Source organism: Canis lupus, chromosome 8 (assembly GCF_011100685.1).
Source record: "Canis lupus familiaris isolate Mischka breed German Shepherd chromosome 8, alternate assembly UU_Cfam_GSD_1.0, whole genome shotgun sequence".
NCBI classification, from domain to species: domain Eukaryota; kingdom Metazoa; phylum Chordata; class Mammalia; order Carnivora; family Canidae; genus Canis; species Canis lupus.
Genome location: NC_049229.1, coordinates 72,773,550 through 72,800,543, shown reverse-complemented (window position 1 = coordinate 72,800,543; position 26,994 = coordinate 72,773,550). Strand labels below are relative to the sequence as shown.

Below are 26,994 nucleotides of genomic sequence, written 5' to 3'. Positions count from 1 at the left end.
AGCGCTAAACGCTGCACCACCGGGGCTGCCTTATAATTGAATTTTAGAATTGTGAATGATTTTGTAATTGCCAGGAATTAGGAAAAACAATTTACATTAGACCATAATAACTGAAGGATGAATTTTATAATTGTTAGGGTGACCACTAAGAGTATAATGAAAGTATTACTAACAAGCAAATGGGGAAATATGGAATAATAAGACAAAGAATAGTAGGGCAGCCCAGGTGGCTCAGCGGTTTAGTGCCTGCCTTTGGCCCAGGGCATGATCCTGGAGTCCCAGGATCAAGTCCCACGTCGGGCTCCCTGCATGGAGCCTGCTTCTCCCTCTGCCTGTGTCTCTGCCTCTGTGTGTCTCTCATGAATAAATAAAAAAATCTTAAAAAAAAAAAAAAACTGATGGGACCCCAGCAGGACCAAGCATGAGAGAGTGAAGGAAGGAACCCTCTAGATGGGCTGGAACAAGAGCACGGAAGCCAGAGGATGTGAAGAGCAATCTCGGCGCCCCGACAATTTTGTGTTAATAGAGTCATTTTCCCTATTGCTCTTCGCTGCTCTGAATTCTTACTGCAGGTGTAATATGCACGTGTGGGGAACAGAGCTGGCGTGGGAACGGCTGGGACACTGGTGACTCCCGAGCCGGGTCGAGTGACTGGTGCGCAGGGTCGCTGGCAGCCAGCCGGAGGGCTGACGGCGGGTGAATGCTTGCTCCAGCCCCATCGTCCACCTCCCCTAGGTCCTCCCTGTAGCCAGAGTTGGGGGATGTGACCCCCCCCTTCCCGGGTCTGAAGACCCAGGGCTCTAGGTGCTCGGCAGTGTGACGTCACCACGGTCGCGGTGCAAAGTCAGAGATGCTCCAAAGCTGCGAAAAGCGTGAAGGCACCTGAAGCTGGAGCTCGGCACTCGGTGCCCGTACCCCCCGCATCCCCCCTGTCCGCAGGACTGCCTCCCTGAGCGTGCTTCTGGTCGCCGTACCCTTCAGTGGCTAGAATGAAATAGCCTTTTTTTTCTTTTTTCTTTTTTTTAAATAACTCCTTTCTGAGGAGGAAACACCTGAAATTTCCGGGTTTTCTTTCTCGCCTACGCTGCTCCCTGGCGGCAGCGTCTCCGCACTGCAGCATCCCTGGCCTCGGGTCAAATCGGGTGTTCCAGGCGGCGGCGACCCAGAGCACAGGGCCAGGCGCCCCCACTCGGACACCTCGGGTGGAGAAAAGAGGCCGAGGCAACAGGCGCCGGGGTCTCGCCATGTGATAGAATGATTTATTAGAACAAATTCCATGACAACTCATATAAAATAACCATTTTCTGAAAGACATCCGTAAGACCGCCTGAGGACAAACATACAGAAGTACCTCCAAGAAGCCAGACAAATAAGTTACCGATCCCAAGTCAAAGGCTGGAGGGGGAGGAACGGGAATTTGTGAATAAAAAAAAGTGTACAGCGATCACTGAGGGTGCGTGTGGATGAGAATGGCCACTGTTGGTCTCCAGGGGACAGGCTGGAGGGGACTGTGCGGGGCATGCAGGAGGCCTCCTCCGTGTGGACACAGCAGGCCCGGGGGGCGGGGTCCTGGCAGGAACCCCGTCCCCACTCACACACATACGTAAACATCACGGGGGCGGTGGGGGGGGACAGGACCCATGCACGCAACTCCAAGTCAGCTAAATGTAAACACGGACACACGCATCACCCGTGGCGGCCCGGACTCACACCCACTGGCCCCCGGGCCCCATCCCGCAATCGCCACTCACACAGGCGCCGGGCACGGTGCGGAGTGACCCCCCGGAACGGCCGGGGTGGGCCAGCCCCGCCCCCACCTGCCCCAGCCCACGGGCTCTTTGGCTTAGAGGCTCCAGAAGCAGCCTCCTCTTGCCCCGGGGAGGCGTGCCCTGCCCACCCGGCATGTTCCCAGCTTAAAGAACCCTGAGAAGGCAGAACTGTCCCTGGGGGCCTCTCCCTGCCCTCCACCCCCCACGGGACCAGGAGCACAGCAGCCTGCAGGGCTCAGAGCTGGCTGCAGGCACCCACGTAATGCCCACAGCGTCAGGGGGTACGGGGGCTGGGGGAGGGGTGCAGCCCAGGGAGCTGCCGGAAGCCTGGTTTCCAGCCCCTGCGGTCCAGTGCTCGCTGCCCCCCCCCCCAGCCTAAAGCCGCAGGAAGCCAAGTGCAGATGCCCCGCAGCCCTCGTTGGGAAGACCTGCCCCACGGTGTGGACGTGTGCCTGGGCGTGGGCGCGTGTGTCTGGCATGTGTGCGCCCGTGTGCACAGCGGTGTGGCAGCAGCCTGCACACTCAGCAGGTTTGGCAATTGCATTGGCACCAAAGGCTTGAAGTACTGGGGTTCCGGCCCCAAACGTCTCCACGGGCCACAGCCCGGGCCCAGGCGGCAGAGGCCGCTGGAGGGCCCTGGCCAGGCGCACCGAGCCCTCGAGTCCTGGGGCTTCACGGGCCCCTCCCGGCTCCGTGTTTGGCACTGAATGACGCCCCCCACCCCTGGCCCAGCCCCTCTTCCCCTGCCTGGCCCGGGCCAGCCCCCAGGGAGGGACAGGTGAGCACGCACCCCAGCGCGAGAGGCGGGAGGAGGGCCTTCCAGGCCCAGGGGCTGCTGCCGTGGCACAGACCAGCCTTTCCTTAAAAGCTACAGACAGAAATAACAGCAGTGGAGAGGACGCGGGGTACACACCTGTGACGCCAGCCCTCGGCAGTGGCCACGACAGGAGCTGGGCCGGAAGGCCAGCAGGGGCAGCCCAGGGGCTGGGCCATCCCGCTGGGGTGCTGGCCGGGAGCGAGGGAGGGAGTCTGGGCACGGAGGCCCTGCCCACGGGGTCCTGGCATGTGGGGGGTCTCTGTGGCGACCCGTCCGCAGCCGGGAGGGGCCGCAGCGGCCGGCAGAGAGGCTGGAGGCGCCAGACCCGGGGCCACGGGGAGGCCGCCCCGGCCCGCGCCTAGATCAGGAACCTCTCTGCGTCGGGGAGGAAGTCGGGGAGGAAGGCGGGGTCCGGGAGGCCAGGGGACCCGCAGGTGCCCCGCTGCGGGAAGCTCCTCAGAGGCAGGGCCAAGGGGGGCGAGGACGGACTCTGGGCAGCCGGCCGGCCCTTCCCAAGCTGGGCCGAGCCTCCGGAGCCGCGGTTCCCGGTCAGCAGGTCCAGGTTCCCGCTGGGGTCCACGATGGCGTTGATGACTGCGGGGGGTGCAGGGTCAGGCCGGCCGGTGGGTCCTGCCCTGCCTCCCACACCCACCCGGCCTCCCTCTGCGGGCGCCACGGCGAGCAGCACCGGCGGCCTCGCCCGCACATCTGGACCATACCCACCTTCCAGCTGCTTCTGCACGCGTCTCAGTTCTTTCAGGATGGAGCTGATCTCCTGGAAGTGGGTGGGAGGGGGTGCATGGAGCAGGACCGCCACGGGGACCCCCCACTCCCTGCAGCCAGGAGGCTGTTTGGCGGCGGCGGGGGCGGCCCTCACCTTGTTGGACGTCTTCAGGATGGGCACCTCGTTCTCCGAGTTGATTCTGGCTTCTAGCTCCTCCCAGGCTCGCCCTGTGTTCTGAAAGAGGATCCTGCCACCGAGGGGGGGAGCAAACAGGACAGGGAGGTTGGAACCTACACAAGCGCACCCAGCCCGCTGCCCCCACCCCTCCCCGTCCGTGCCCACGGGGGAACAGAGGCCCAGGGCAGGAGTGGGCTGGCCAGAAGCAGAGTCTCCATCTCTGGGCCTGACATGGGGAGTACTGGGGTCGTCCCGGGGGCTCTGGGGTGGGCGCAGGGGGTGCCGGCTGCCAGGCCCAGGTGCGCGCGTGCGCATGAGCACCCCCCGGGAGGTCCTGGCTTTGGGCGCATGTTAGCGTCTGCGTCTGAGGGGAGGCTGGTGGGGCAGCTCCCACCGCCCTTCAGAGCCCGGGGGCCCCACGCACTTCATCTTCTCGGCCAGGTGCTCCGTGTTCTCCCGGATGGCGTGAGACAGCTGGGACACTGGGTTCAGCATCAGGTTGTCAAAGATCACCTGCAAGGACCAGGCGTTAGCGTGGCACCCGGGACCCCCGGAAGGCCCTGCTCCCTGGTGCACCCCAACACCCAGCCTGGAGGGCCCTGTGCGCGCAGCCAGGCCAGCTTTCTGCGGGGTAGGTGGGGTGACCTGCCTCCTCGCGGCTCCGGGGCCGCATCTTGCTGGCAAGGGGGTCCTCACAGCGGTCGTTCATGTTCTGGTCCACGTCTCGAGAGCTCAGGGAGCCGGGTGGCACCTTCTGGAAGTTGAGGCTGGCCTCGGGGATGCGTTGTACCAGCTGTAGACAGGGGCAGGGTGGTGTCAGCCCTCCTGGGGGCAGGGGGCATCCACCCACAGGGGCAGACCATGTCCCTCCCCTGCCGTGACAGTAGGGGGACTGAGCAGACTCGGGCCCCGAGATGCCCCTACCCCCAAACACAGGGGGTCCTGGATCCTGTGCTCCGGGGTGGCCGTGTGGGGAGCCGAGCACAGGACACACGGCCTCGGCGAGTACCCCTGGCTGAGACTGCCTGTGCAAGGAGCTGCCTGAAGGCCGGGGGTGGGCCAGACCTCAGCAGGGTGGCGGCCGGGCTCACCTCCTCACGGGCAGAGATGGTCGAAGCAGGTGTGCTGGGCACGTTGCTGAGAGAGGGGCTGCGGGCGGGCCCCGGTGAGCCCAGCGAGTCACCGTCCCCAGCCACGTCGTGGATCTCCCGGGCGAGGATGGCCACGTCCTTCACCAGTGTCTGGCTCAGCCTGCAGCCCGCAGGAAAGAAGGCAGGTCCTGTCGGGTCCCCCTGGGCCGAGCGCCCGTGTTGGGGAGGTCGGGAAGCAGCGGCCTGATGGATCCCTCCCCGGGCCGACCTCCCCTCGCAGGTGCAGGCAGGCGTCCTGCCCCAGAGGCAGGTGCTGGGTGAGGGTTAGGGGTCGGGGGTGTGCAGCCTCCAGCCTGACCCCAACTGCGCCCACCCGGCCACTGGCAATGCCAGACCTCACAGGGCCCTGAAGGGAGGTCCCAGGAAGTGTGGCAGGGGTGGGGCTGGGGCCAGGCAGGAAGGGCGGGCAGGCACAGAGGTCCCACAACCAGCCTGTCCTGTGTCACCTGAGCCCTCGGCCCAGGCTGGGGTACAGGAGTCCCCTGTCACTGTGCACCACCACCTCCTTCACTCGACAGGGGTTACGAGCTCCACCTGGAAGCTTCCTTGGCACATGGATGCCTGCAGTTGCCCCAGCAACGGGGCCTCCGAGGCCCACAAGGCCCCGACCTCCAGCCTCCATCGTCCCAGCACTGGGCGCCTCCCAACCGGCCCTGAGGGCCCATCCACTCCGAATGGCACCTGCACCCCTGCCTGGCACGGCCACCATGCTCAGTCCCTCCCAGAAATGCCGAGCACGGCTGGAGAAAACCGTTCCAACCGCCACCTACCCCCAGCATGGCTGACCTAGACCCCTCGAGATGGGGGTCCCCCAACTGCACCCACTCTCCCTACACTGAAAAACACAGGACATCCCTAAAGTCACAGTGATGCCACATGGGCGTGCACCCCTGCCTTAGTGCCAGCCCCCAGCCGGGCAGGATGCCCAAGCTTGCCCACTCGGGAAGCAGAGACCCCGAGGCCCACAGGGGCCGCCCACCCCCCCTCCTCTGCACGCCCCTCACCTCTGAGGAGCCCACCTCGGCAGTCCGCCCCATCGTCAGCCGCTGCCCTCCCTCCGTGTCCTGGGAGCCGCCATCCCTGGCCCCCCTCATGCCCCGCAGGCCCTCCCCGCTCAACCTTGAGCCACCGTGGCCTGTGTCCTCTCTGTGCCTGCATCCCCACGGGCCATTCGCCCAGGAACCACCTGCCTCTGGTCACCTCTTTCTAGAAGCTCAGCAGCCTCAGCACCAAACACCCGCCGTTCACCCTAAAGCCCCGGACTCCTCCTGCCCCTGCACGAGCCCCGCAGAGCCCAACCACCGTGGCACTGACCATTGCTCAGCCAAGCACTGCCCTCTAGTCCCACCGCCTCTGCACCAGCCTCCCAGCTCCTGCCCTGGAGCTGACCCAGGGAACGACCACACGAGAAACATGATCTTTAACAAAAATAATACAGTTCTTCCTCATACCAGAGGTCCGGCATTCTTCTGAGATCTGCCTCCACCCACCTGCCCGCCCACCTGATATCCATCCACGCATCGGGGACCCATCCGCCCACCCAGGATCCATCTACGCACCTGGTACCCATCTGCCCTCCCAGGACCCAACTGCTTACCTGGGACCCATCCACCCACCCAGGATCCATCCACACACCCGGGATCCATCCACGCACCCAGTACCCATCCACCCACCCAGGATCCATCTACGCACCCAGGATCCATCCACACACCTGGTACCCATCCGCCCACCCGGGATCCATCCATGCACCCGGGACCCATCCACGCACCCAGTATCCATCTGCCCTCCCAGGACCCATCTGCCCACCCGGATCCATCCACATACCCAGTATCCATCCGCCCTCCCGGATCCATCCACACACCCAGTACTCATCCGCCCTCCTGGGACCCATCCGCCCACCGAGGATCCAAGCCCCCAATAACCGCACCCACCCCCCGACAAGCAGAGCTCAGGCGGACAGAGCCTCCAGCCCAGTCCCGGCCCAAGGGGCGCTCTGGCCCTAAGGGAGGCGCGGCCCGCTCAGCGGCTCCGCTTGCACCGCTCACCTGGCGATCTCGGCGATCTCCGCCGTCTGCACGATAAAGCCGTAGGGGTCAGGGTCTTCCTCCTCGTCATCCGTGTCCCGGAGGCCGGGCGCCCGGGGTCGCGCGCGGCCAGAGCCGCCAGCCCGCGGGGTCTGCGTGGCTGTAGAGGCATGGGAGCGTGTGTGTTTGGGGGAGCCGTGGTGGGAGCCGTACTCCTCCTCGGACGTGGACGTGCAATCCGAGCCCTGCTGCCGGCGGCGCGCGCCTGGGAGCGCGAATCGGTTCCAGAAGCAAGAACAGAACAGAGTGGCAGCTCAGCACCCCGTGGCAGCCCCGGGGTCCCAGGCAAGGGCCCAACGCTGCGCAAAGCCACGCTGCCGCCGGCCCCCCACCCATGCCCAGAGGCCCTTTAGCTGAAGCGCCAGCAGCTGCAGAGCTCCAGGGCCTGGAGGCCACCAGTGGCCCAGAGGCGGGGGGCGGGGGCAGCCTGGCATTTCCATGGGCCTGGGGCTGGTCGGCCTATGGGCAGAGGCCACGGGGACGGTCTGTACCCATCAGATGGGAGGTGGCAGGCGTGGTGGCAGGGCAGCGTTACACCCAGAGATGCCCCAAATCAGGGCAGCCCTCCCCACGTGGACTGGCCCCAGGCCTGGGTGGGACCCGAGGGTGACTGAGCTCGGCCCCCGCAGCCCCCTCCCTTGCCCGCCTGCCCCTCGGACCTGGCTCCTCACCCACCCTGCTCTGGGGCCCCGCGGTGGCAGCAAACACACGCAGCCAAAAAAGCAGTGGAGGGGCAGCGGGCTCCCACCAGCAGGGGTCCTCGGCCTGCCACCACCGTCCCCGCCCATCCCTGCCTGCAGCGGACCCTGCCCCTCAGCACTCGGCGCCCCTAGTGGACCCAGGAGGCAGGGGGAGCCCCACCCCGGCAGCCTCAGGAGCCCTGAGGAGCTGGGCCAGCAGAGCCTATGTTCAGCTCACTCGGACGACCGGCCTGGCTGAGCACACGAGCAGACATGCACACACGCACACACACGCACACACACGCACACACACGCACACACACGCAGCCCCCCGGGGCAGCAGCGAAGCACCCGCGGCCACAGCACTGTCCCTGCTGGCTACGCACGTGCACAGGCCACAGGCTGCACGGGGCCTCTGCCTGGGGGGTGTGGGGGGTGGACACAGCCCTCCCCCGCCACGGCATCCCGCACGCCCTGGCAGGGCAGCCGAGGGCAGAGCACCCCAAGCCCGAGGCCTGGCGCGCAGCCGCGGAGCCCTCCATCCTGGCTCCCCGAGGGTGGTCACACATGCACACGGTTGGTGTGTGCGTCCGTGGAGACGGGCCCGCCTACGGGAACGGGGCAAGCTGCGCACCCTCCGCCCCGGCTGCCTGGGCCCGGGGCCACCCGCCTGCTCCCGGCACTCACTGGGTGACGAGTATCGGGCACTGCCCGGGCGCGCCCTGCTAAAGGGCTGGCGGGGGACCGCGGTGGCGCTGGCGGCCTTCTTGGCGGCGGCCCGAGCCTCGGCCATGACGGGCTTGCGGCCCGAGCAGTACAACTCGACGCTGCGGCCGGAGAAGCCAGCCCGCGCGGGGGCCGCCTCGGAGTCGCTGGGCCCTGTGAAGGAGCCGGCCCGCTTCCGGGGCATGGCCAGGATGTCCAGGCGCGACAGCTTCTTGGCCTGCTCGGGGGCGGGCCGCCCCGCCGGCTCCGGGGTGGCGGGGGGCCCCCGCTCCCCGTCGGCAGCCTCCGTGTCCGAGGCCTCCCCCAGCCGGGCCCGTCTCAGCCGGGAGGCCCGCGTGGGCCGCGGGGTGGACAGGCTGTTGGAGCGGGTCAGCACCTGCTGGGCCTTCTGGGAGCCGGCGGGGCCGCGGCTCTGCTCCTCCCGGGCAGCTGGCGGCGGCGGCGGGGCGGCGGGTTTCCGCCGAGGGCCTGGCCTCCCCGCCCCAGCGGCCCCGGGGGCCTCGTGGTCAGAGGTGACCGCGTCGGCGCCAGGCGGGGGCGCCAGGCCACAGCCCCGATCGTCGTCAGGCCAGTCCGAGGAGCCCCGGGGCCCGGGGCCACGCCGCACGGCCAGGCGCCTCCCCGGCTCCACGCGGCCCACGTCGCTCGGGCCCAGCGGGCGCCGCTGCTTGTCCGAGAGCCGCTCACGGGCGCTGTTCAAGGCGACACCCCCCGGGTCCTGTGCTGCCTGCGGGGACGGCGGCTTGTCCCTCTGCGGTCCCGCGGGCTGCGGGCTGGTTGGGCTGGGCCCGTTCTTCCCGCTGAGCAGACTGACAGTGCTGGCCGTGTCCACGTCAGAGTCCCCGGACAGCGAGTCCTCCGGCGGCCTGGGGGCACTGCCCGTGGGGCCCTCTGCCTCCTCCGCGGATCTGGACAGCAGCCGGGCCTCCAGGGCGGCCAGGGCCGTCTCTGTCTCCTTCAGGATCAGGTGGGTGTCCTGGGGGTGCAGGTCCATGCGCGAGGCCCGGGCGGCAGCCAGGTCCTGCAGGAGGGGGTGGCTGGAGATGTGCGGCAGCTGGCCGTGCGCTGGGGGGCCGCCAGCCGGCTCCTTGCTGAAGCTGTCCTGCCGGACCAAGGCCGGGGCGGGGCTCTCGGGCTCCGGGGACCGCCCTGTCCGCAGCTGGATCACCATCCTCCCGCTGGTGCCGACGGAGAGGCTGTCCCTCGCCGGTGGGCTGGCCTGGGCCACCCGCCCCGGGCCCTCCACCTCCCCTGGAGCCAGAGGTTTCCTGGGGAAGGCCGTCTCCCCGTTCTGGTCCCCAATGAAGAAAGAGGTGGGGGCTGGCTCTCCAGGGGCCCTCGGCGAGCGCCGGCCCTTTGTCCATGCCAGTCCCTCCTGGGGGCTCCGGCGTCTCTCCTCTTGCGGGCCGCCACCCCGCTCGGAGCCCCGCCCACCGTCCGACCCGCTGGCATCGCTGAGGCTGTCAGGCTCCAAGTCCTCCTGGCCCAAGAAGCAGCCGGCCTGCTCACTGCCTGGCTCTGGTGGCCCGGGGCCGCTCCTCCTGGTGGCCTCGGGGCCCCCAGGGCTGTCTGCGCGGTCGCTGGGCAGCTGTGGGAGCAGCCGTCGCTGGCGCACAGGCAGGGTCCCCTCGAGCTCCCCGGCTCTGCGCCCAGGGCTCTCCTCTGCAAAGACAAGGGCAGCCTGGTAGGGAGCGGTCGCTGGCTGCGGGCCCTGGGTGCCTACGGGACGCCCGGCCCTCCGCCAGACTCGGCCGGCACGCTCGCACCAGCAGGTCCAGTAAAAGGCCTGAGCCCAGCCCCAGCCCCAGCCCCAGCCCACCGCTGAGCCTGAACCACTCACCTGCCAGGCCTGGGTCTGAGTAGCTGTCGGCCAGGCTGGCCCAGCGGGACACCCACTTCTGACTCCCGGGAGAGCCCGGCACCGTGAGGCCCTGCAGAGCAAAGGGCAAGCGTGTGTCTCCCGCAGGGGAGGCAGGAGGTGCCCGGGCAGCCACAGCAGCTCGCCTGACACCTGGCCCTACCCATGCCATCTCTACCCGTGGCACACTCCCCCACGGACGCAGCCAGGAAACCCCAATGCGCTCCTGCGTTTGCCCCCAACACAACTACCTAACCTGAGCCCGGTTCAGGGGCTCACAGGCCAGCCGCTGTGACTCAGCGCAGCCTTGCCTGTGGGTACACGGGACACACCCAGGGGCCCAGCCTGACTTGGGGCCTCCGGGCCCGCCCTTGAGCCCTCCACACGGGGGCCCCAGCCCACCTGCCAGGGCACACTACCCAGGAGGTTGGACCCAGCCTCCCCTGGGGCCTGGAATCCAACACAGGCAAGACCTCCGAGCTCACACAGGCCCCGATGCAGGAGCCCCCGCCCCTCCCCAGGCAGCGTGCGACCCAGGTACCTGGAGCTCCCCTTGGGGTGCCATGCCCGCTGACCGGGAGGCAAACTCCTGCAGTAGGGCCATTCGCTGGGCTACCCCGTCGCCGGCCTCGTCTCTGTCCCCTCTGATGACGGGACGGAAGGTGGCGGAGGACACCCTGGAGAGCTCAGGAGACTCGAGTACCCCAAAGACCTGCCAGGAGGGATGGCCAGGCCCCCGGGTCAGTGCCGGCCCACCCCCGGCCCGGCCCCCACCGCCCTGCCGTGCTGACCTGGTCGATCATCTGGCGGGCCTCCTCCACCTCCGGGTCCTGCACCTCTGTCTCGATGGTGTAGGTCCCTGCATCACTCAGGCTGTCGTCCTCGTCCTGTTTGCGCGCCTTGGTCAGCTGGGGGTCGGCGGGGGGTGGTGGCGGGGTCGCCGGGGCCACGGGGCTGGCCCCACGGGGTGTCTCGGGGGCCGGTGATGCTGGGGGTGCCTTGTCAGGGCCGGGCCGGGCGGCCGGGGAGCCCTCCCGCAGGCACTGCGCCATGAAGTCCTGGGCCAGACGGGAGCGGCGTCCCACACTGCCGAAGGGCCGCGCGGAGCCCCGGGGCGTGGGCGAGGGCCCCCCCAGCCGCTCCTCTGTCCTCTCCCGCTTGAGCGAGCTGGCCCGCTGTGGCCCCGAGCTGCCACCTGTGCCCCGCGCCGGGGCAGGGACGCCCGAGCGGTCTTTGTCGGCTGGCCCGGGGCCTCGGCGCTTGTCGGCCTTGGGGTCCCCGGGAGGGGTGTGCGTGAAGGACTGGGAGCGCTTCTTGCGCGGCGTGTCCTGGTCAAAGAACTCGATGACAAAGGCCTGCTGGTTGTGCAGCAGCTCCTGGGGATCTCGCTTCATTTGCCTCTGCAGCCGCACCTGCGCCCCGCTGCCCTCCGCAGGGACCCCGGCCACCACCGCCGCCGCCGCCTTGGCCGCGGGGTCCTCCGAGTCGCTCTGGGTGCCGTCCTCATGCTTGTGGCCTGGGGGTGGGGGAACCGCAACTCGTCAGGCCAAGAGAAAGGATGCAGCGATCTGAGGGGTGGGGGGCTCTTCACCCCATGCCCAAGCTGTCACGTGTGGCTGGGGACACAGCGCCCATCTCACGGAAGCCACCACGCGTGGCCAAGATGAGCGAGGGGAACACGAGGGACTGCCCCCTCGCGGAGGCAGGTCTTCAGCAAGGAACCGCCAGCGGGCAAGCACTGAGGCCAGTGGGGACGCCCCGCGGCAGGTCCGGAGCCCCACGCTGGGCCCGCCAGCCCAGCACTCACCCTTGAGGGTGCGGGTGTGGACCGGCAGGTCGCTCTTGGTGCTGTGACGGTCGTCGCCGGGGCCGGCCCGGCACAGCAGGCTCGGGTCATTCTGCACCAGCCAGTCGGCCACCTTGGTCTCCGCGGACACGGCCTCCGCAGGTGCGGCCTCCTTGCCCGGCGGCCTCCTCTGGCGCAGGGAGAACTTGGTCACGTGGTCCTTGATCTTCACCTTGCCGGGGCTGCAGTCGTCAAACTCGATGGTGAAGGAGGCGTGGCTCTGCACTACGGGGGCCGCCCCGCCCGGCTCCCCTTCCTTGGTGGGTGCCTCCTGCGCCGGCACCTCGGGGGGCCGTGGCGGCGGCGGCGGGGCCTCCTTCGTGGGGATCTCAAAGTAACTGGGCTCCCGCCTGAATGAGTAGCTCTGAGGCTCCACCGAGGCCCGGAAGCCAGGCATCGTCCCGGGGAGCTCCCCGTCCTGCTGCGCCAGCTCCTTGGGCCGCTCTGGGGGAGGGAGGAACATGTCCTTGGGGGCCCCAGGGTGGCAACGCCCGCCCACCTGCCCCGCCAGGACTGTCCGCTCGGTCTCCCCCAGCGGGCATTTCCAGGCCAGGCCGCCTTCAGGAGCTCTAGCGACCTCTGGGACCCACCTGCGTAGGGCTCCTCCTGGCGCCGCTCCTCGGGCGGGGTGCCACCATCATCTTCTCCCCACCAGGAGGGCTGCCCGTACAGGGGGGTGCGGTAGGCCGCTGCCTCTGCACAAGGAGAGCGTTTGACCCTGGGTCGCTGTGGCCCCAACGCAGACCAGGAGGGGAGACCCGGGGCTGGGCAAGCCCTAGGTCCTGGAGGGACCCTGGCCTCACCTCCCATCTCAGCCCAGGCCCCCCTGCCCCAGTGCTCCAGCGTCATCACCCTGAGGCCCGTTTCCACATCTGTGGTGAGCGACCGCTGTGAGTCTGTGACCCTCGCTGTCCCCAGCCCCGCCCAGGCCTCCCTGTGGAGGAGGCTCACCTGGGGCAGACAGTCCTCAGCTGCCCCATCCTGAGGCAGGCAACCCCCCAGCCCTGCCTGAGCCCTCTGCCCCCAGAGCCTCCCTGCCAGAAGGACAGGACAGCAGAGTCCACAGCCAGGGCGGGTCTCTCTCCAGGGTCTGTAAACGACTCAAGTCACAGAGGGCCGACCCTGAAGGCTGGGCCCCCCGCAGGCTGACCAGACCACACGGGTCTCAGGGGTGCTGTGTGCACAGGTGGGTGTGTCTTGGGGTGCAGAGGTGTGGGTGCATGGGTGCCTGAGCTCACCCGAGGGCAGCTTTGTGCTGTGCCCGCCGGGATGCCATGAGCCCAGGAGGCTGGCGGGTGGAGGGGCTGTGCTGGGAGGGGAGCGTGACCCAGATGAGGCAGGTCGCGGGGAGGCCCGTGGGGGGCAGGCCCGTGTGCACCTCCCTCCCAGGCCCTATGCCATGCTGCCCTACCTGTTCCTGGCCTCCGGTCCCCCCTCTCTGGCCTGGGACCCAAGGACTCGCAGTACGGGGGGTGCTGGGGCAGCGCTTCGCCCTTCCTGGGTGCCGGGCCCTTGATGCTCACCTGCAGCTGGCTGGTATACTTCTCGTGCTGTGGGCAGTGAGGCAGGGGTGAGGGCAGGGCCCACTCCAGGAGGACACCCAGGGCAGCCCGCCTCCCTCTTGGTCCAGAGACGGCCTGCACTGCCCCTCACGCCAGGAGGTCTCCTTCATGACTCCCGTGGAGGTGACATCCTGAGGCTCAAAGCCAGGGGTCCTTGCCCCAGCCTGGGCGGGGGGCAGGGGGGGGGGAGGTCCTCAGGAACACAAAGCTTCCAGGAAGGAGCCTGGAGTGGGCAGCAGCTATCGGAGGTGGTTCATAACCCCCACTCAGGAGACACAGAGGGGTGGGGACAGGCCCCAGGCCATGGGGTCAGCGGCTCAGGGGCCACGAGAGGCGGGCAGCAGTGGTCTATGTGGGCACACCGTGTAGCTCTGTGTGTGTGCCTGTGTGTGCACACCTGTGAGGGCGTGTGCGTGCAGCGGCCCCACCTGGCTGAGCTCTGCAGCTGTCAGGGCCAGGGTCACACTGGCCCTGTGACTCTGGGCAGGCCGCCCACACTGCCCGTGCTGCCCACAGCTCGGGGCCAAGGCTAGTCTCCCCCACGCAGGGTTCCACGCAGGGTTCCTGGGCAAAGCTCTGGGCAGTGGCCCCAGGTCGATGCTCCATGACTCCCACCAAACGAGCCAGAGCGGAGTCCTCCCACCATGGCCCCCGACCCAGGTCCCTCAAGCCCCAACGGGGAGTACCCGAAGGCACTCATCACCCAGGAGTCCCCCCAGGGCTGTCCCCAGAGGCTTCCCCTCCTGCCGGTTCCCGGCTACCACCTGTGATAGCCTCCCCGCCCCCAGCCAGGTACCGCAGTCTCCTCTCCACGCCCGCCAGCCGCGACGGCCGGGAGGGCGGGGAGCGACTATCTCCCCCACCTGCTAGACCGGGCCATCCTGCAGGACAGGCCGGGCCAGGCTGACTCATGGCACCACAGCCAGGCCGAGGCAGCCAAGAGATATGGGAGCGCCGGGCGGGGGCGGGGCGGCGGGGTGCGGGGCCGCGGGGCCCTGGGCTGAGTGCGGGCACTGACCCTGAGCGCCTCCTCGGGGACCCGGTGCTGCACACGCTCCAGTACGTACATGTTGGAATGTGACAGCGAGTTAAGGCGAACCAGGAGCAGAAGAGCTTGGACGGGGGCATGGGGTCACGTGGGGCGGGCCTTCTCCGCAGGGAGAGACCAGACAGCTCCTGATCGAGTCCGACGGAGAGGGGAGGCCTGGGGGGACCGCGCTGCCCCCCACACCCACCTGTGCACCTAGCGTGTGTCCACACTGCACCTGCTCGGACAAGCAGCACACACGCGCATGACTGTGTCCTTTAGCCCCTCACCGCAAGGGCAGAACAGGGCAGGGCAGGCAGGGGATGTGCCCGAAGCCAGGTGGGGCCCCAGCTCCCATCCCAAACCACCCCTCAGCCCTGGCCTCCCCAGGTTCTAGGCGTTGGGGGGGGGCTTCAGATGGTGTCTGGGCCCACGAGTGGCAGCCGAGGCAGGCAGAGAAGAGGACACGCTCCCGCCATGTGTGTGGGGCCCCAGGGGAAGCATGCTCCTCGGGGCGGAAGCACAGAATGCCACATCCGGGCAGCCCCCAGGTCACTGGGGACCCTGGGTCCCAGGGAGGGCTCACTTTTCCTGAAGTCCTGTGTGAGCTCAGACCAGGAGGCAGGAAGCAGGTGCCTGTGATGGGGGGCTTCTGTCGGGGGAAGGGGCTGGAGCCCCGCCTGGGGTCATGCCCACTACCCTCGCACACCGGCGGGCCCCTGCTGCGCCCACTGAGGCCCCCACCACTGCCAGGAAAGGATATCGTAGCCGAATCGGATGACGTCATGGAGCTTCAGCGTGATGTACTTCTGGTCCGGGATGCGCACATCATTCACGAACGTCTGCGGGGGGAGACGGGTGAGAGGGCCAGGCCAGCAACGGGCAGGGCAACGGCTCTGGGGTCCCCCTCCCTCCAAGCTGCTCTGGGCCAGGCACTGTCTCTCTGATGCACGTGCACCCAGCGTCACACCCCGAAGGGACCACAGGACAGGCGGCCGCTGAAGGACTGGACTCGCCCAGCACCCCGGGACCCTGGGGTGGCAGTGGCCCCGCGGCAGGGCTGGCTGGGCTAGGTGATGCCTGCTCCCCAGAGATCCTCTTCCCTGCACCAGGGGCTCTAACTGGCCACTGACACCACGCTGTGGCCAGATGTGTGAGCGCCCAACACGCCTGAGGCCTCTGCGGCAGCCCAGGTGACAGCGGGAAGACAGATATGGCTCAGGCAGGGCCACTGTGCCAGAGTTTGGTGGAAGAAACCAGAAGCGTGGAGGACTGGGGACGGGACAGAGGAGGGTCCCGGGAGCCGAGCAGGAGGTGGGTGCACAGGGCGGTGTCCCGGGCCAGGGCCGTGGTGTGCAGGGATGGGCAACACGGATGCTCACTGCCCCCGCAGCCCCACTCAGGTCGGGCTACTGTATCTGACAGGAGGGCCCACAGAGGAGGGGCTGGGGGGGGCAGACGCCGCCCGGGGGCCCCGAGTGGAGGCGAGCTCGGGATGGAGACGGCTGGTGGCCCGAGCTGGGCGGGACAGGGCAGCAGGCAGACCCGAGCACCGCCACACTGGACCCCTCCCTGCTCAGGGGTCCCGCATCCCCCAGGACGGGGTATCCCAGTCCGCAGGAGGCCCGCCTCCCCTGCACACCCTAGGGCCCTCCCCCCAGAACAACCCTGCCCTGCGGGAAGCCCTCCCAAGGAGGCCATGGAGCCACTGCACCTGAAGGTGGCTTCCCCCCACCTGAGCACGAGATCCGGGAGGAGGCCAGGTGGGGACAGAGCAGAGGGATGCGGTCCCCAAGGGGAAAGGACCAGAGCAGGTGGGCAGAGCTGCAGGGGGGCGGAGAGGGGAGGCCAGCACAGGGAGGAGGTCACGAGGGGGGGGGGGGGCCAAGGCGGAGGAGTAGGTCATGATGTGAGGGGCAGGGTGGGGAAGAAGCTGGGGTGAGGAACACAGGCGGGGCTACTATGGGGGACAGGGTGTTCTGAACGGGGGACACCACGAAGGGAGGGCGGGGCCCGCAGGAGAGGGAGGGAGGCAGAAAGGTCGTGAGAGGGGCGGGGCCAGCAAGGGAATGGAGATGTGCTGGAGGGGGCGGGGCCTGGAGGGGCGGAGCCAAAGAGGGGCGGGGTCCTGGGGCGGGGCCGGCACAGGGAATGGAGACTCTGGAGGGGGCGGGGCCAGCGAGGGGCGGGGCCAGTAAGGGGCGGGGCCGGCACAGGGAAGGGAGCTGCGGAGGGGGCGGGGCCAGCAAGGGGGCGGGTCCAGGAGAGGGGTGGAGCCAGCAAGGGGCGGGGCCCTGAAGAGGGGCGGGGCCGGCACAGGGAAGAGAGGCGGAGGGGGCGGGGCCAGCAAGGGGCAGGTCCCGAGAGGGGCGGGGCCGGCACAGGGGGCGGGGGCAGCACCAGCACCTCTCGCACTCACCCCGTTCAGGCTTCCCAGGTCCTTCACCCAGTGCTCGTCCCTGTCCTGGTCGTAGTTGATGACGGCATGCTGCTTGTCCACGCTGCGGGACTGGGGACACACAGACGGCCGTCAGCTGGCCTTCCTGGCGAGGTGAGGCCCAGGAGGCGGAGGAACGCCCCACGGGAGCCGCCTCCTCCACCGCCCGGCAATGCCGACACTGGCCACGGGGCCTGGGAGCCCGCAGCACCCGGCCCGCGCCCCGACACCCGGACAGCCCACCCAGGCTTGACTGCGCCAGCTGTCTCAGCCGCTGGAACAGGCCACAGGGACTTGCTGAGATGCCAAGGGCAGGTGCTCCCGCCCCACTGCCACCCAAGCCCCTCCTCTTCTGTGCAGCCCTCTGTGGCACCCGTGGGCCAGATCCCTGGGTCAGCCGGGGCAGGGCTGAGAACCTCTGCTCATCTGGGACATGCTGCTCACTCCCAAGGGCGGGTGAGGGCAGGCAGAGACCACAGGGGGGCTGGAGAGGCTGGGGGCTCAGGGAGAGGCCCCCCCACTCCTGGGCAGCCCCTCAGGGGCACAGCCTCTCCAAGCGATGGTCACACACATGCAGGATGGGTCTCAGACCCTACAGCTATGTGCCTGCATGCACAGGGCTCACACATGTCCTAAGCACACCCTGCCGCCCACGTGCAAGCGCGCGCACACACGTGCAAGCGCGCACACATAAGAGCTGAGCACTTCCAACTTTCCCTGGCCACCAGACCTCCCATGACGGCTCCCAGGACGCACCCCGCCCCCTCAGTCAGAAGAGCACACGCAAGTCCCCACCACACCTCTCCACTGCCAGGCTCGCGGTGCAGAGACAGGGACGGGCTAATGGGGTCACGTTGTTTGCTCAGGCATGGCCAGCGCAGCCACGAGGCCCGCGGTCTTGGCACAGAGCACAGCACCACTGCCCACCCCACATCCACTCTGCTGGAGGCCCTGGGCATCCCTGGGTGGCCCCTGCATCCCTCTTCCGCCACCTAAGGAGACACAGGCCTGGGGACCAGGCCCTGGAGAGGCCAGCAGAAATGGCCAACCTAGGAGATGTCCAGACCTGCCAGGATGACAGTACGGGACCCTGTGGTCCTGCCAGACGGGGCCTCCACAGGACACCCAGACCTACCTCCAGGTCACATGCATGGGGACAGGGCTGCACACCAGCTCTCCACGGCGAGGGACAGGATGGCCCCTAACCCGTGAGAGGGTGGCCCAACACCTGAGTCCCTGCGTCACCATACCACCAGGGCTCTCAGCTCACAGCTGTGTGCCCAGACCCTCCCTCCCCGAGGCGGCCAGCCCTCCACACAGCCCACTTGCTCCCTGGTTTCCAGGGGAGGCCCCAGCACCCTCCCAAGGCCTAGACACCCCTAGGGCACAGCAAGGTTGCGGTGGGGGTGAGCACAGGCTGTGGCCTAGCCCTGCCCTGTCCCGGGTCACTCAGCTTGGCCGATGTGCCAGGTGCCCTGGAGGGCAGCCCGCAGCGGGCAGGGCTTGTAGAGGCTGTGGCCCTCAGCCCAAGCAGTAGGCAACATGCTCCAGCCCTGCCTGCACTCCCCAGGTGGCCAGCTGGGCCCACAGGGATGCTGCCGCAGTGGGGGAGCTGGGGGGGGTGGCACGAGGAGGGAATGGGACGCAGGACCCATACCTCATCCTGCGTGGACCTTCAGTCCTCTGGAAGGAAGCAGAGGTGCAGGGGCGATCCAGTGGGTAGAGCGGTCAGTGGGGCCAGCCGGAGCCTCCCTGACACAGAGGCCACCCCTGGGCCATGTGCCCCAGTGCTGCCCAAGGGAGCCAGGGAAGCACGGGTCAGCAGCACAGCCCGCTGCAAGCATCTGCCCTACGAAGCCCCCAGGATAGCCTGGTGGGGGTCCTGGTGCCAACTCATCTGCTCCCACAGCAGTGGGTATCTGACCCGTGTCCAACCGTGAGACCTACTGCTTCTCCCCCCAGACCTCACCTCTGCCCCCATCCCGAACTCCTCACCCAAAGTTGGCGCTCACGGTCAGACAGCTCCTGGCCACTCCGGCCACAGCCTCTTCCCTGGATGCCAGGCACCCCCTCCTCCATCAGACTCCCCTGCCTGTGCCGGGTGTGGCTCCGCCCAGTGCTCACCTACCCCCAAAGGGTGACCCTGTACGGCAGGCCCGCCACCTGGCACAGGCGGGGGTGCGGGTGCAGGGGGCCCCCGGCATCCCTTACCTGGGCCTCGGTCTCCTGGCTGCAGTGGGGTTGGCAAGAACCAGCAGCCACGTGGGGGAGCCTGAGCGCTCGGGCTCGTCTCTCCCCAAGCCAGTGAACCACCCCTCTGGGCGCCCTGTGAGTCAGCGACCGCGACTCCTACAGTCCAGCCCGGCAGCTGAGAGAACTGGTGAGGGGTCTGGGGTTCTGCACCCTTTCTCGAGAACAGCCCAGCTGCCCACCTCAGCCCTGTCTGAGGGCGGGCCCTGGCCTCCTTGCCGCCAGGTATCAGCGCTCGGGGGTGCTGCAGGCCTGGGAAGGGGTGGCCACGGGGCTCTTGCCAGCTCCACACCAGCACGCGGGGTGACACAGGCTGGCCCAAGGCGGACCGGGCGGGCAGCAGGAGGGCGCGCCATCCCTCAGGCTCGGACGCCACCTCTGCCAAGGAGGAACCCCCTCCAGGGGCCTCCGGGCTGACCTCCCAGCCTGAACAACTCCCTTCTCTCCCCGAGCCTCAGACCTCCAGCCCCTGGACACACCCCAGCACCTTCTGGGCAGCTCAAGCCTGGCCGGGCCAAACCAGACCCCCCTCCCCGCCCCCCTGGCCCTGCAGCCTTCCCCTAGGAATGCCAGTAGCCGGGCGTCCGGCTGCTCCCACACAGCCCCTTGCCCCGGGCACCCACCGGCCCTCCTCTGCAACCTATCACCCCCTGCGGCCCCCTTTCTCCCATCCTCCCAGCCCTTGGTCCAGCCCATCGTTCTTCTGCAGAAACTTCTGAGGCCCCCGGCCAGCCCGGGAGGAAAGGCTGGCCTCGTCCATGAGCCACAGGTCCCAGAGGCCTCTCCAAACCTCCTCCCTGCCCTGCCCTGCCCTGCCCTCTGGCCAGACCGCCCTGTGGGCTCTGGAGAGGCCATGCCCATTCTTGGACCTGGGTCCTTTGCCCAGGACTGCCACCCTGCCTGTGCCCACCTTCCCACCCGCCCTGCCTTCTGGCTCCTTGGACCCTGCAGTGCCCCCCACCATTTGCACCCAGAGCCTGGGCTGCCCCATCTAGTCCCCAGACCTACCCTCCACCCATGACTGGGGCTCCAGCACCAGGCACATCTCCTGCAAAGCCCCCCTCCCAGGCTGCAGGTAGCACCAGGCCCGGTGGGGAACAGGCAGAGAGGGGCCCCAGCTCCAGAAGCCACCCTCCCAGCGCCGGGCCCCGAGCCAGCAGCCGGCCCCAGATCCACACCTCGGAGGCCGGGCAGCCCAGCACAGAAGGCAGAGCAGCCCCTTGTCCTGGATCAGAGACTTAACAGGACACAAACCAGGGGACGCCCCGTGGTTCAGCGGGTGAGCCTCTGCCTCAGCCCAGGGCATGATCCCGGCTCCTGGGATCGAGTCCCACATCGGGCTCCTGTGGGAAACCTGCTTCCCCCTCTGCCTGGGTCTCTGCCTCTCTCTCTGTCTCTCGTGAATAAATAAATAAAATCTTTAAAAAAAAAAAAAAAAAACAGGATACAGATGCAGAAAGCAGCTGTGCCACGCGTGATGGGAAATATTGTGAAACAGGCTAATAAAAGGGCCCTGAGAAGCTCCCAACATAGATTTTTGGGAAAAGGTCTAATTATACTCACTTTAAAAAGAATAAAGACATGTTTCCAAACTTTATGTGACCCTGTGTGGAAAAAGGGCCCTGCCTGGAACAGCCTGATCCCGGCAGCGGCCAGAAGCCGGGGCTCTGGGCACAGCCTCCTGCCAGCGCACCCCGACATCGCCCTGGCGGGGCTGCAAGTGCCCAGGGGGCTCCCCGCCTGCCCTCTCGGGGTGGGGGTCTCCAGACGGAGCCCGGCTGCCACACACTCCTACGGGGCGAACTGGGCAGTCGCAGGGCAGGCATCTGTGCACAAGCACACAATGGCACGTGGGCGCACACACACATGCACAGGCACCCGCCGTGCCCCGGAGCACCCCCCCACCCCAGGGCAAGACCCATGGCAGGTGGCCTCGGCTCTGCACCCGGCAGACCTGGGCCTGCACCCACGCACATGTGCGGCGTCTAGCACCCCGGCAGGGCACCAGCTCGGGGCCAGGCTGGCACTGCACGGGACACGGTGGCTGCTGGAGAGCCTGGGGGGCACGGGGCCAGGCTGGCCGGCTCTGCCTCCAGGATGCCCCCCACACTCCCTCTGCCCCCTGAGGTCCAAGCCACAGCCCCTCTTGCCTAATTCGCGGCACGGGCCCCCTGGACAGGCCTCTGCTCCCCAGCCTCACCCCTGCGGGCCCCCTGGGCCCCTTGTCCTCCTGAGCGTCCAGTCGGCCCCTCGTCCCCCATCCCGTTCCCAGCGCCACCTCCTTCACCTTCTCCCCCGGGGAATCATCAGGTCCCTGCTCACATGTGTGTGGCCGGCCCCACCCCTGGCGTGGTGACCCCAGGGGCAGGGTCTCTGCGTGGCCCTCCCGGTGGCAGGACAGTGTGGTGCTCCATCACAACTGCTGAGTGACAACACGGGTATGAAGCATGGACCCCGCAGAGGGGAGGCCCGGGCCCTCCGGGAGCACGAGGCAGGGAGGGGGTGAGGAGGAGCGGGCTGGTGAGGACGCGCAGGGGAGGGCGCCCGGCAGAGGGGCTGCGATGAGGCAGCTGTAGGACGAGGCCGGGATCCACTGGTGTGTGTCCCTGACCCAGGGTATGGCAGCAGCGCCACCAGGGGATGCCCAAGCACAGGTAAGGGAGAGGGAAAGTCAGGCCTCGTCCCTGGACCACTGGCGGGGACCCTGCTGCAGAGGACGGGGGCTGATGGGTTTTGCTCGGTAGCACAGAGCTTGGGCACAGGGAGCTGGAGGCTGGGGACAGGACAGGCGAGGACACCGTGTGAGCCACCTGAGCAGATGTGGAATCTAAGGCAAGGGTGTGACGGAACCTCCAGGAGACACAGGGGGGGACCGCCCAGTATGCTCAGGGCCCAGGCAGAGCGGGAGGCTGCAGGGGCTGGACAGCATCCTGGTGCTCACTCTACACCCACACGATCTCCTGGGGCCTCAGTTTCCCCAACTGCTGGAGGACAGCCAGGGCAAGAACACGGGTGCAGCCGAGCCAAGGGCTGCCCCGCATAAAGGGCTGAGAAGCCCCTGCTGCTCCTGCCCCGCTCAAGGCTCCACCACTGACGAACCAGAACCAGGAACTGGACCCAAACTCGCTCTGAGCGCCCTGACCCCTGCCTCCCGAGCCAGAGGCCTCTCCACCGGCACCTGCGAAGGGCGGCAAACAGAGTGAGGGCCTGGTGCGGGGGGACAGAGCAGGAAGGGCAGGACAGGGCGGGAAGACCACGCACGCTGGGCCCCGGGCACCCACAGCCTTCCAGGATCTGCAGGCCCCTGTCAAGTGCCGCCTCCAAGAGGTCCTCCTGGCCACCCTAGGGAGACCGGAGAAGGCATCAACATGCCTCACAGCCACAGCACCTTGCCAGGGGTCAGGGACCCAGCACACTTTCGGGTCTGCTTCCAATGACAGAGAACGGGGGTCATGTTACACGACACCATGAGGGAGCAGCTGGCCACATCCAGGCCTCACCTGGGCCGCTCGGGGGGCCTGGGGTACAACCCGCAGCCTGCACCTGCTGTGTAGACTGCTACTCTGGGGCCTCGGGGGACAGGGGTGCACCCCTCAGCCTGCAGCTGCTCTGTGTGGACTGCGTGTTCCGGGGGCTCAGGGGGCCAGGGGTGCACCCCGCAGTCTGCAGCTGCTCCGTGTGGACCGTGTGCTCTGGGGGCTCGGGGGGCCAGGGGTGCACCCCGCAGCCTGCACCTGCTCCGTGTGGACCGCGTGCTCTGGGGGCTCGGGGTGCCAGGGGTGCACCCCGCAGCCTGCACCTGCTCTTCATATTTGTAAACGGTCTTTAAATCAAGACTACTTCTTGCCAGGCGACAACGGAAGAGGAAGAGGGACGTTTTGACACCGTGAAGAAGCCTGACTGGCGCCACCCGCCTGCTGCTCCCCTGTCCTCAGGCCACTGCTTCCCAACACCGGCAAACCTGAGCGGTGACCGAGGAGGTGGGTGCCCAACAGGCCTCAGAGATACACCTCAGGCTTCACAGAGACACCTGCCCGTCCCCGGACAGTCCCTGACGCGGCCTCTCCAGCGTCCAACAGCGGGAAGAGAAATAAGGGGACAGGCTGTGCCAAGCCGCAGACACCAGGCGGCCCAGCAAGCAGACAGATGCGGGAGCTTGGCCGGTCTAGTCAACCAATCTGAGGACCTTTGCGGAGAAGCCAGGGGGTCCAGACAGGGACAGGCTCGCCCTCAGGAGAGGGAGACAGACGACATCTGCCATCTGCGTGTGGGGGGCCTGAGCCCCCCGTCTGCAGCCTGAGCCCCTCGCGTCCCAGGAGTGGGCAGTAGCAGCCCGGCTGGCACAGGGAACCAGGGCCTGAGCGAGGCCTCACCCTGCACCCAGGACACGTGTCTCCTTCTGGGGGTCCCATAATGGGGGGCGTGAGCGTGGGGGCAGGGGCCAGGGCTGTAGGAGGCCCGGCTGGACCACCCCCATGGGGAGCAGCGCAAAGGACGGCTGAACTAAGGGGAACCCTGTAGGGTCAGTCCACCTCCCCTCCATCCTCATTCCCAAACAGCCAGACCCAGACTCTGAGACCAGGGCTTAAAGGTCCTGCTTGCCAAGTGCACGGGGTGCTGGCGCCACCACCCTTTTCTACCTGGGTGCCTCAAGGGGCGCCAGCCTCCCCTCGGACAGCTCTGACGGCCAGAGTGGGCCTCACGGTTCCCCAGTCTGCCATGGCCCAGGGGGGCCCCAGACAACAAAACCACGGATAGGTCCACTTTCCAGCACCTTCCAAAGGTGGGTGCCCGATGCCTTGAGAACCTGACAGAAGCCTGAACGACCTCCTGTCAGGAAAGCCCCGACACGCGGAGGCGGGACTGGCCTGTGAGCGCACACGCAGGCCTGCACTCGCCCCCCGTGGGTCCCAGGCGAGGCGGAGGCCCAGGCAGAGGCACGCAGCACTCGGCTGCCTCCAGGGCTCTCAGCAGGCTCCTGCAGCAGGGAGGACGGGCGCTGTCCTGCCCTGGGCCCGCCCCTGCCTTCTCTGCCCCAGAGATGCTCACACTCACCTGCAGCATGAGCTCACACTCATCACGCCCCACGAAGATGAGCTCTCGCGGGAGCCGGTGGCGGGTGCCGCTGCTGCTCACCAGGAACCAGGAGGTGACACTCATCTTGGCGCTGGCAAGGCCCGTCTGGCCCTGAGGGGAAGGAGGCGTCAGAGCAGGCTTCCCTTCCTGGGTCCCAGCCCCTGGACGCGAAAGGCCCGGCGCAGATCCGCCCCCTGACGTCCAAGCACCCCCGTGGCAGCACAGCGGCTGCCACTGGAGACACTGGGCCCAGCCGCACGAGGCCACCGCCCTCCCTGGAGTGCGCCTGCCCCTGTGGACGCCTTCCCCAGCTAAGTTCTCCTGGCCTTCCCTTGTGCTCTGTCCCCCCAACCCAGGTACCCGGCGTTGAGTCCATGAGGCACGGGCCACACTGTCCACGTGTGGAGCCGCACACTTCCTCATGACCCAACGAAGAACAGCTCTCGAGTGGGACTTGCCATGGCCATCAGGGTCCCCACAATGCCAGGTGTACAGGGCCTGACCCCGCCCTGGACACAAACTCTGAATCAGAGGACCTATTTCCCCCACCAGACACTCTGGGGTGGGCCTGGCAGGAGGGCCAGGGGGTGGGGGACAGCTGAAGACAGGAACTCTGAGCTGTCAATACAGCGATCGCTTACAGGAGATCCAACATCCCTGTATTGCCACCGTGGCCATCCCGCAGAGGTCCCCAGGCCAGGACAGCACCAGGTAACGGAGGCATCAGGCTCCGGGGCCTACAAGGCCCTGCGGGCATCAGTGAAGGAGAGGTAGGAAGGGCTGGTATGGTCAAGATGGGCAGGCAAGTGCCATGGTAGCTGGCGAGGCACGGTGGGGGCAATCTGAGTGACAGCAAGGGCCCATGCCACCTCGACACCAGGCTCTGGGGCAGCCAGCCTGCCCGCGCTCTCACATAGGTGCCCCGCTCACCCAGGGCAGAGCTGTGTGGCTCCAGCAGCACAGGTGCACGGGCACCAAATATGCACACACTCACAGGACACACGTGTGCACAGGGCCTCCATGCGTACCCAGAGCACCGCCCACAGGCGTCCTGGCCACTCTTCTCTGCACAAACACACACACAGGATAGATCCCACCCCGAGCACTGCATGTGTGCCAAGGGGTGCCCTGGGCTCTGAGCCCCCTGTGACCTGCATCACCCGCCTTCCTGCCAGCTGGGGAGGCAGACAGCAAAGGTGAGAGGCTCTGAGAAGGTGTGAGTGTCCCAGAGGAAAAATGAAGCAGTGGGTGTGGGGGGATGGGACGGGGCGGGGTGTCTGGGAAGGCTCCTGGGGAAGGCATCATCTGAGCAATGCCCACCAGGAGCAGGAGCAGGAGAGGAAGCAGATGGATGGAAGCGGGCTTGTCAACATCTGGGGACTGCGCTGCAAGCAGAGGAAGTAACCGGTGCAGATGCGGGGACACAAGGCTCGGGGAGTCCTGGGCGTGTGCTGGAGCCAAAGGGTAGTTCCAGGACCTGCCTCATCTCTGGGAGGCTCAGCACAAAATGAAAACGTGGCCGCCTGGCCTATAAGTCATGAACAACTTCAAAGATGCCGGGCACGGAGCACTGGGCAGAGCACATGGCGCAAGGGCGTGGGTGGGTGCGGTGGCCAGCCGGGGAGGTCCTGGGGTCACAATGGGACTCCGAGGACAGAGCACAGAGGGAGGTCAGACGATGAGGGAGAGAAGTGACAGCGGGAGCAGTGGGGGGATCCCCCGCCCCTGCGGTTCCCACCCCAGAGGCCCAGCCTCAGCCCCCTTCCCGGGCGGCGGTGAGCGAGGCCACCACCAGGACCACGGTCCATGACGGTCCAAGTGCCCGCGTATCCCTCAGCACACCCACAGGGCACCTGGGGCGAGCAGGTGGGAACACCAGGAAAGCCCCGCCCCAGCGCCCCAGGACAGGGCGGCCGGAACCCCCTCCCCGGAGCCCAGGCGCGGCCTCAGAGTCCACCCGGAGCGCTGGGCCCTGGAGGCCGAGGGGGTGGGGACCTGCCCCCCCCAGGGCTCCGGAGGCCTCCGCAGCCCCAACCTCCTCTAAGGCCCCTCCTCCCGCGGTGGGGGGAGGGGAAGCCTGGGCCCAGCTCCTGCCCCATCACCGCACTTCCCAGCCCCCACGCCCCTCCTCCATCACCTGCCACCCCCACGGGCCGCGACCCCACCCGGCGGAGGGCGCCGCCTTACAGCCTGGGGAGGCCCAGGCCCGAGCCGGCTCTGCGGCGCTGCCAGGGCCGGGCCCGCCGCCACCAGCAGCCCTTCCCGACCGGCTCGGCCGCGAGCTGGGCTGTTCCCACACCGCCTGCGGCCGGCGCTGCGAGGGGGAGCGGCAACACCCCAAGCTGCCCCCGCGCCCCGGCCCGAGGGAGGGGGGAGCGGGATGGGGCCGGGGCCGGGGCCGGGGCCGGGCGGCGGGCGGCGGGGGCACCGCCACGGAGGCCGGGCCGGGCCGCGCCAGGAGGCAGGGGCGGCGGCGACACGGCGACGGGAGGCCGCGGGGGGGACCGCGGGGCGGGGGCGCCCTCTGGATCCGCCGGCGCCCGGCCTGCGCCCCCGCGGGCCGCGAACCCGCGCCCCGGCCCCTCCCGCCGGCGGGGACCCCCCCCCGCCAGGTGCGCCGCGGCCCACGCCTTTGTCCGGCCCCGAGGGCCCGCGCCCCGCCCGCCCCCCGCGCGGCCCCGCAGGCGCAGGTGCGGGCGCAGGAGGCCCCGGCGGGCGCGGGGCGCGGGGCTCGGGGCGCGGGGCGCGGGGCGCGCTCTTACCTGCGGCTCGGCCCGGCGCGGCCCCGCTCGGCCCGGCCCCGGCCCCGG

The 26,994-nt window shown here is 68.2% G+C and overlaps 1 protein-coding gene across 4 annotated transcripts; it reads right to left on the bottom strand.

Moving 5' to 3' along the window:
* Positions 1 to 1,237: 1,237 nt before the first annotated feature.
* Positions 1,238 to 26,994, bottom strand: CEP170B (centrosomal protein 170B). 4 transcript variants are annotated; one of them, XM_038545915.1, is made up of 19 exons: positions 26,947 to 26,994; positions 24,164 to 24,295; positions 16,841 to 16,930; positions 15,185 to 15,263; positions 14,413 to 14,471; positions 13,244 to 13,382; positions 12,423 to 12,527; positions 11,794 to 12,276; positions 10,778 to 11,502; positions 10,528 to 10,698; positions 9,969 to 10,059; positions 8,090 to 9,790; positions 6,684 to 6,927; positions 4,579 to 4,738; positions 4,137 to 4,280; positions 3,912 to 4,000; positions 3,464 to 3,557; positions 3,310 to 3,361; positions 1,238 to 3,180 (listed from the first exon to the last, which is right to left on the bottom strand). In XM_038545915.1, exons 2-19 carry the CDS (start codon positions 24,266 to 24,268, stop codon positions 2,945 to 2,947), a joined length of 4,767 nt encoding a protein of 1,588 aa, XP_038401843.1. In that variant the 5' UTR covers positions 24,269 to 24,295; positions 26,947 to 26,994; the 3' UTR covers positions 1,238 to 2,944. The 4 variants fall into 4 exon arrangements, with proteins under 4 accessions (XP_038401843.1, XP_038401842.1, XP_038401844.1 ...); XM_038545914.1 differs by lacking the exon at positions 26,947 to 26,994 and adding an exon at positions 24,545 to 24,798; XM_038545916.1 differs by lacking the exon at positions 26,947 to 26,994 and adding an exon at positions 24,545 to 24,798 and having other exon boundaries at positions 6,684 to 6,822.